This window comes from Macaca nemestrina, chromosome 12 (assembly GCF_043159975.1).
Source record: "Macaca nemestrina isolate mMacNem1 chromosome 12, mMacNem.hap1, whole genome shotgun sequence".
In the NCBI taxonomy this organism is placed as follows: Eukaryota; Metazoa; Chordata; class Mammalia; order Primates; family Cercopithecidae; genus Macaca; species Macaca nemestrina.
This window is the reverse complement of record NC_092136.1, coordinates 2,217,545-2,226,056: the sequence shown is the minus strand read 5'-3', so window position 1 is coordinate 2,226,056 and position 8,512 is coordinate 2,217,545. Positions and strand designations below refer to the sequence as shown.

The following is an 8,512-nucleotide window of genomic DNA, read 5'->3' as shown; positions in this document are numbered from 1 at the left end:
GGAGGGGCAGTGAGATTGGCTCCCCCCTCAACCTCACCCTGGTACCCCCAGCCCAGCCCAAGACACCAGGGCGTTTGCCGACATCTGAGGCCCTTCTTGGTGTGGCCACCGAGGACAGTGCTGAGAGGGGGAAGGTCATGGGCAGAGCTGGGTGTGGGATGCAGAGGAAACAGTGCCTGGGGAAGAGGAGGTGAGCTGCCCGTCCTGGGAGTGTGCAAGTGTGGACTGGGCCTTGGGGGCGTAATCCTTGCAGGAATTTGGAGATGGGGTCTCCTTGGAACATCGTTACTGAGGTGTTCTTAGGAAACACCCTTTGAAATGTCCTGTGACAGCTTACGTTTTGAGAAGGTCGTTGGTTTTTAACCCTTCATGGGCGGCACTAATGGGTATTTTGTTGCAGAGCCTTCTTGGTGCCACGGGGGTAGGCTGGGGCCTCACTCACACCCACATGGTGCCTCCAGGGGGAGGCTTTGTAAACCTCGAATTTGTAATTACACAAAGCCGTGTCATTACCCGTGGGTGGGCGCAGCGCTGCCGCCCCAATACAGGCAGGGTTTCCGTGGGCCTCTGGGGCAGGGTGGGCCGGAAGAGTGTGAAGATGCTCCCGGTGAGTCCGCCGTTCAGGGGCCACTCCCGGCCCTCCCAGGGGTGCTCTGCTCGCCCCTCGGTGCTGGAATTGCTCCTCCTACATTTGGTCGGCACCTCAGCGAGGGGGAGGGGACCCCCTGACCTGCAGGCATGGCAACCCCAGCGTGGCTGTGGGAAGAGGGCCCAGCTGCTGCCCACTCAGGAGTGCTGCTGGAGGAACTGCTCAGGCCACCTCCTCCCTCCCTCGGCGGAGAAGCAGGGACAACCAGGACCCCTGTCCAGCCCAGCAACCCCCGGCAGCACCTTCTGCAACTCGGGCCCCCAGGAATTCCCACCCTGAGTCTGTGGGGGCTTGTGGAGACCTCAGATGCCTGGTACCCACAGTGTCACTTCAGCTGGAGGCCTAGGTGTGGCTCAGGCTGGGGCGCAGGTATGGATCTAGGGGTGGCAGCAAGAGTGAAGGTACCAGGTCTAGGGCCTGGAGGCCCCCGGGCTGTGCAAGTGGCCAGCTTGTCCTCTCCAGGGAAGATGAGCTGCTCTTGGCTATGTCCGGCTCATCCCTGGAATTCTTTCTCCAACCTTGACCTCCCTGGAGCTGGTGAGGCAGGCCTGGAACACCACCCGCTTATGGGGTGCCTCTTCGCCAGGTCTCAAGAATTTTGGAGCAGGGCAGGCCTGGGTTCTTGACCTGTCCTGGTGGGCACCTTCTCACACCAGTGCTGTGCCCAGGTGGCCTCACTTGTCATCTCAAAGTGGCGTCAAACTCCCGGACAGGTGGACGGGAACCCTAGGCTGGCCCTCCAGAGACCAGGTCTGACCACAGCCCCCCTCCCTGTGCCCCACCAGCAGGGGCAGGGAGCCAGGGGAACCCCCACTCCTTTTGCTGGGCCGCACCCTCCCACCCCGACACCCCCTCTGCAAGAGGAAGTGGCTTGTTGAGGGGAAGCCACTGTGAGGCTGTTGCCCACCCCACACACCCCTGCCCACCCCACACACCCCTGTCCACCCACACACCCTGCCCATCCCACACATCCCTGTCCACCCCACACACCCCTGCCCACCCCACACACCCCTGTCCACCCCACACACCCCTGCCCACCCCACACACTCCTGCCCACCCCACACATCCCTGTCCACCCCACACACCCTTGCCACCCCACAAACCCCTGCCCACCTCACACATCCCTGCCCACCCCACACACCCCTGCCCACCCCACACATCCCTGTCCACCCCACACACCCCTGCCCACCCCACAAACCCCTGCCCACCTCACACATCCCTGCCCACCCCACACACCTCTGTCCACGCCACACATCCCTGCCCACTCCACACACCCCTGCCCACCCCACACATCCCTGCCCACCCCACACACCCCTGCCCACCCCACACATCCCTGCCCACTCCACACCCCACACACCCCTGCCCACCCCACACATCCCTGCCCACTCCACACATCCCTGCCCACCCCACACACCCCTGCCCACCCCACACATCCCTGCCCACTCCACACACCCCTGTCCACCCTACATAGCCCTGCAAACCCCACACACCCCTGCCCACCCCACACACCCCTGCCCACCCCACACACCCCTGCCCACCCCACACATCCCTGTCCACCCCCCACACCCCTGCCCACCTCACACACCTCTGTCCACCCAACATGCCCCTGCCTACCCCACACAGCCCTGCCCATCCTCACACACCCATGCCCACCCTACACACCCCTGCCAACCCCACATGCCCCTGCCCACCCCACACAGCCCTGCCCACCTACTCTGGAGGTGGTGCCAGCCCCTGGGAGCCTGGAAGGCTCCTAGAGCGCGGGTTCAGCCCCAAGGAGCTGGCCCAGGAGGACAGCTGCCCCCACCCCTACCCCACCAAGGAGCCTGTCCTAAGGGCTGGGCCCCACTGCAAGCTGGCCTAGGGTCCCCTGGCTTTATTTCCAGGGAAGAGATCGGGCGTGGACGCGTGTGCGGGTGTGGACGCGTGTGCGGGTGTGGACGCGTGTGCAGGTGTGGGCGCGTGTGCAGGTGTGGATGTGTATGCGGGTGTGGATGTGTATGCGGGTGTGGACGTGTATGCGGGTGTGGACGCGTGTGCAGGTGTGGATGTGTGTGCGGGTGTGGATGTGTATGCGGGTGTGGACGCGTGTGCGGGTGTGGATGTGTATGCGGGTGTGGGCGCGTGTGCAGGTGTGGATGTGTGTGCGGGTGTGGACGTGTATGCGGGTGTGGACGCGTGTGCAGGTGTGGATGTGTATGCGGGTGTGGATGTGTATGCGGGTGTGGATGTGTATGCGGGTGTGGATGTGTATGCGGGTGTGGGCGCGTGTGCGGGTGTGGATGTGTATGCGGGTGTGGATGTGTATGCGGGTGTGGGCGCGTGTGCAGGTGTGGATGTGTATGCGGGTGTGGATGTGTATGCGGGTGTGGATGTGTATGCGGGTGTGGGCGCGTGTGCGGGTGTGGATGTGTATGCGGGTGTGGATGTGTATGCGGGTGTGGATGTGTATGCGGGTGTGGATGTGTGTGCGGGTGTGGATGTGTATGCGGGTGTGGATGTGTATGCGGGTGTGGGCGCGTGTGGGCGCGTGTGCAGGTGTGGGCACGTGTGCGGGTGTGGATGTGTATGCGGGTGTGGATGTGTATGCGGGTGTGGATGTGTATGCGGGTGTGGGCGCGTGTGCAGGTGTGGGCGCGTGTGCAGGTGTGGATGTGTGTGCGGGTGTGGGTGTGGATGCGGGTGTGGACGCGTGTGCGGGTGTGGACGTGTATGCGGGTGTGGACGCGTGTGCGGGTGTGGATGTGTGTGCGGGTGTGGACGTGTGTGCGGGTGTGGATGTGTATGCGGGTGTGGATGTGTATGCGGGTGTGGGCGCGTGTGCGGGTGTGGATGTGTATGCGGGTGTGGATGTGTATGCGGGTGTGGATGTGTGTGCAGGTGTGGATGCGGGTGTGGATGTGTGTGCGGGTGTGGATGTGTATGCGGGTGTGGATGTGTGTGCGGGTGTGTATGTGGATGCGGGTGTGGATGTGTGTGCGGGTGTGGATGTGTGTGCGGGTGTGGATGTGTGTGCGGGTGTGGATGTGGATGCGGGTGTGGATGTGTGTGCGGGTGTGGATGTGTGTGCGGGTGTGGATGTGTATGCGGGTGTGGGTGTGGATGCGGGTGTGGATGTGTATGCGGGTGTGGATGTGTATGCGGGTGTGCATGTGTGTGCGGGTGTGGATGCGGGTGTGGATGTGTATGCGGGTGTGGATGTGTGTGCGGGTGTGGATGTGTGTGCGGGTGTGGATGCGGGTGCGGGTGTGGATGCGGGTGTGGATGTGGATGCGGGTGTGGATGTGTGTGTGGGTGTGGATGTGTGTGTGGGTGTGGATGTGTGTGTGGGTGTGTGTGCGGGTGTGGATGTGTGTGCGGGTGTGGGTGTGTGTGCGGGTGTGGGTGTGTATGCGGGTGTGGGTGTGTATGCGGGTGTGGATGTGTATGCGGGTGTGGATGTGTGTGCGGGTGTGGATGTGTGTGCGGGTGTGGATGTGTGTGCGGGTGTGGATGTGTATACGGGTGTGGATGTGTGTGCGGGTGTGTATGCGGGTGTGGGTGTGTATGCGGGTGTGGGTGTGTATACGGGTGTGGATGTGTGTGCGGGTGTGGATGTGTGTGCGGGTGTGGATGTGTATACGGGTGTGGATGTGTATACGGGTGTGGATGTGTGTGCGGGTGTGGATGTGTGTGCGGGTGTGGATGTGTGTGCGGGTGTGGATGTGTATACGGGTGTGGATGTGTGTGCGGGTGTGGATGTGTGTGCGGGTGTGGATGTGTGTGCGGGTGTGGATGTGTGTACGGGTGTGGATGTGTGTGCGGGTGTGGATGTGTGTGCGGGTGTGGATGTGTGTACGGGTGTGGATGTGTGTGCGGGTGTGGATGTGTGTGCGGGTGTGGATGTGTGTACGGGTGTGGATGTGTGTACGGGTGTGGATGTGTGTGCGGGTGTGGATGTGTGTGCGGGTGTGGATGTGTGTGCGGGTGTGGATGTGTATACGGGTGTGGATGTGTGTGCGGGTGTGGATGTGTGTACGGGTGTGGATGTGTGTACGGGTGTGGATGTGTGTGCGGGTGTGGATGTGTGTGCGGGTGTGGATGTGTGTGCGGGTGTGGATGTGTGTGCGGGTGTGGATGCGGGTGTGGATGTGTGTGCGGGTGTGGATGTGTGTGCGGGTGTGGATGCGGGTGCGGGTGTGGATGCGGGTGTGGATGTGGATGCGGGTGTGGATGTGTGTGTGGGTGTGGATGTGTGTGTGGGTGTGGATGTGTGTGTGGGTGTGTGTGCGGGTGTGGATGTGTGTGCGGGTGTGGGTGTGTGTGCGGGTGTGGGTGTGTATGCGGGTGTGGGTGTGTATGCGGGTGTGGATGTGTATGCGGGTGTGGATGTGTGTGCGGGTGTGGATGTGTGTGCGGGTGTGGATGTGTGTGCGGGTGTGGATGTGTATACGGGTGTGGATGTGTGTGCGGGTGTGTATGCGGGTGTGGGTGTGTATGCGGGTGTGGGTGTGTATACGGGTGTGGATGTGTGTGCGGGTGTGGATGTGTGTGCGGGTGTGGATGTGTATACGGGTGTGGATGTGTATACGGGTGTGGATGTGTGTGCGGGTGTGGATGTGTGTGCGGGTGTGGATGTGTGTGCGGGTGTGGATGTGTATACGGGTGTGGATGTGTGTGCGGGTGTGGATGTGTGTGCGGGTGTGGATGTGTGTGCGGGTGTGGATGTGTGTACGGGTGTGGATGTGTGTGCGGGTGTGGATGTGTGTGCGGGTGTGGATGTGTGTACGGGTGTGGATGTGTGTGCGGGTGTGGATGTGTGTGCGGGTGTGGATGTGTGTACGGGTGTGGATGTGTGTACGGGTGTGGATGTGTGTGCGGGTGTGGATGTGTGTGCGGGTGTGGATGTGTGTGCGGGTGTGGATGTGTATACGGGTGTGGATGTGTGTGCGGGTGTGGATGTGTGTACGGGTGTGGATGTGTGTACGGGTGTGGATGTGTGTGCGGGTGTGGATGTGTGTGCGGGTGTGGATGTGTGTGCGGGTGTGGATGTGTGTGCGGGTGTGGATGCGGGTGTGGATGTGTGTGCGGGTGTGGATGTGTATACGGGTGTGGATGTGTATGCGGGTGTGGATGCGGGTGTGGATGTGTATACGGGTGTGGATGCGGGTGTGGATGTGTGTGCGGGTGTGGATGCGGGTGTGGATGCGGGTGTGGATGTGTATACGGGTGTGGATGTGTATACGGGTGTGGATGTGTATATGGGTGTGGATGTGTGTGCGGGTGTGGATGCGGGTGTGGATGTGTATACGGGTGTGGATGTGTATACGGGTGTGGATGTGTGTGCGGGTGTGGATGTGTGTGTGGATGTGGATACGGGTGTGGATGTGTACGCATGCATATGTGACAGTGTTTACCCGCCAGAGACTTCCTTTTTCCTCTCTCCTTCCTGTGAATTCCTGGGTCCCAGGTGCGCCTGCTCGCTCCACAACGTCCTTACCCACCAGGAGGCCCCTGGCTCAGGGATGCCACCTGCAGCTGCCCAGCCCTCCGCCCATGACGCCCTTGTTCCACCTGCCACCGCTCATGAAACTATGGATCACCCAGCTCTGCACTGGCTTGCCTGTTGCTGCTGTCTCAGTTTACCTGGGCAGTTGCCCCTGGTTATCCGGCTGGGGTGGGACTTGGACTTAGAAGCAGGCCCCTCCTCTGGGAGGCTGTGTCCTCGGGCCAGGAGGTGGCAGCCTCTACCTTCCTGAGACAGGGACCCTTTCTTGTCCATCACAGGTGAGCAGCCGGGCTCTGGGGCCTGGAGCCTGGGGGCCCCTGTGCTGTCTGTGAGTGCGGCCCCTTCCATCGGGGAGGCACTCAAGAGCTTCCCACCTGTGTCACAGGGAGTGGGGCCTGGAGCTTGAAGAGACCTGTGGGGGCCACGTGGGTGCCTGAATCTGGCTCCTGTCTGTCCTTTGACTTGATTCTGAAATTGTCCCTGCAGCACAGATGCACCCCGGGAGCTGCCTTTACAGCCTCTCCTGAGCCCAGGGAGGAGGAGGGCAGCTCCCCTTCTGGATCACCCTAGGCCTGGGTCAGCTGGGCGGGTCCCAGGGGACCTCTGAACCCCCACTGCCTGGGCAGCCCCCTTCCCCTGGAGGGACTCTGGCCTGTTCCTTGAGAGCCAAGATCATACTCAAACCGGGTTCTGGGCTCTGGGCACTGCTCTGCTCCCAACCAAAGGAGGTTCTGGGGCGTGGCAGCCAGAGTGATCTCTGCTTAGGGCGGTTTCTGGTGAGTTCTGATATCTCAAACCCCAGCATCAGGGCCAGGGCAGACAAAAGAAGAGTGAGCTGGTCAGGGATGCCCCAGTGGGGAGCTCGTTCACAACCTTTAAGGAGGGCAGGGCACAGCTCAGCAAGGGTGGCCATGAGGCCCTGGGCTTGTGGCTGAGATGGCAACTGGCTCTGGCAGTGATTGGAACAGTCCAGTCCATGGCCTTCCCTCTCAGTGCCATGGGCTGCTGCCTCCACTGGCCTGGCCAACTCCAGTGGGCATTGATGGGCACTCTGCTTCCCCCACCGCCCCTGGGAGCCTAGACTCTGCCTTCAGTGATGGCAGAGGGAACCCAGGAATGGTGCCCCTTCAAAGACACAGCTGTCTCCCAGGGGAGTCTAAAGGGATCCCACACATGTGTCACAGATGCCAGGGACAGACTGTAGGGGAGGTGTCTCCATCCACATCCACGCTGTGCCACCCACTAGTTTGTGGGGCCGGGCACCACCAAGCCTGCTGTCCTGCCTGGGCCACTCCAGCCTGGGCTGAGACTTGGCACCCCGTGGGAGTGGAGGAGTGGGGCAGAGGCAGGAGATGCCCAGGGTAAGAGCCAGATGCCTTTAGAGTGACCCCCCGGGCCTGGGCAGGACTGGGGGCAGGGGAAGACCCGCTGGCAGAAAAATGCACATCGGACCCTCCTCCTAATGGTCCCCACACTCCCTGTGCAGACAAGGCAGACTGCAGGGCAGAAGCTTGCAACCCCATTCCTGGTGGTCAGTGTGCTTTATTTAGCCCTTGATGAAGAGACTGTTTCATGACAAACGGGGGCAGTGAGCTCCCGACACCTTTAAAGCTGCAGTGTTGCCTCTCTCAGGAACCTAGAAGTGAACGACCATCCCCATCAGGCCAGACCCTGATGCTCAAGGGTCAGGGCCCAGGCCTGTTGCCAGGCTGCCCTCTTTCTTGGACAGGTGCAGGGACCCTTGGGAGGGGCACAAGGTTGCAGAGGATCTTTAAGCAGAGTGAGAATATGGTGAGAGAAAGCTTTAGGAGGCGGGTTCAGTGTCAGCGTTCACTATGGACAGAATCGTTTTCCTGCACAATTCATAGGTTGAAGCCCTGCCCCCCAATGAGATAGTGTTAGGAAGTGGATCTCTGGGAGGTAATTAGGGACAGATGAGGACATGAAGGTCCCTGGTCCCATAGAATTAGTGCCCTTATACGAAGAGTCATTTAGGAGCTCCCTCTTCTCTCTTTCTCTCTCCTTACATGCACTGAAGGATAGCTGTATGAAGACACAGAGAGAAGGCGGCCGTCTGCAAGCCAGGAAGAGAGCCCTCACAAAGACTGGAATCAGCAGCACCTTTATGTTGGACTTTCAGTCTCCAGAACTGCAAGAAATAAGCACCTGCTGTTTACATGCCCAGCCCTTGGTGCTTCCTTATGGCAGTTGGAGCTAACTGAGACAGCTCCCAGCACTCACCCATTCATTCATTCATTCATTCATTCATTCGTTCATTTACCTCATGTCTACTGAACAGCTCTGGGATGGCTCTGGGAAGCTGTGAGTCACATATATTGCCCCAGCAATGTGTGAAATATGTTTAGAGACAGTGG

General features: G+C 60.5%; 1 protein-coding gene across 1 annotated transcript; it reads left to right on the top strand.

Annotated features, from left to right (window-relative positions):
- Window positions 1-49: 49 nt before the first annotated feature.
- C12H11orf21 (chromosome 12 C11orf21 homolog) lies at window positions 50-6,396 on the top strand. Its single transcript, XM_011721297.3, has 3 exons — window positions 50-190; window positions 1,306-1,399; window positions 6,136-6,396. The coding sequence occupies exons 1-3, from the start codon at window positions 138-140 to the stop codon at window positions 6,385-6,387; spliced, it is 399 nt and encodes a 132-aa protein (XP_011719599.1). The 5' UTR covers window positions 50-137; the 3' UTR covers window positions 6,388-6,396.
- The last annotated feature ends 2,116 nt before the right edge of the window (window positions 6,397-8,512 follow it).

Bases quoted from the DNA above. Each gene is read 5' to 3' on its own strand.
- C12H11orf21 (XM_011721297.3), top strand. From the start codon at position 138: ATGGGCAGAGCTGGGTGTGGGATGCAGAGGAAACAGTGCCTGGGGAAG. The intron at 191-1,305 runs GTGAGCTGCCCG...TTCTCACACCAG, and splicing joins CAGTGCCTGGGGAAGAGGAG to TGCTGTGCCCAGGTGGCCTC. The intron at 1,400-6,135 runs GTCTGACCACAG...CTTACCCACCAG, and splicing joins GCTGGCCCTCCAGAGACCAG to GAGGCCCCTGGCTCAGGGAT.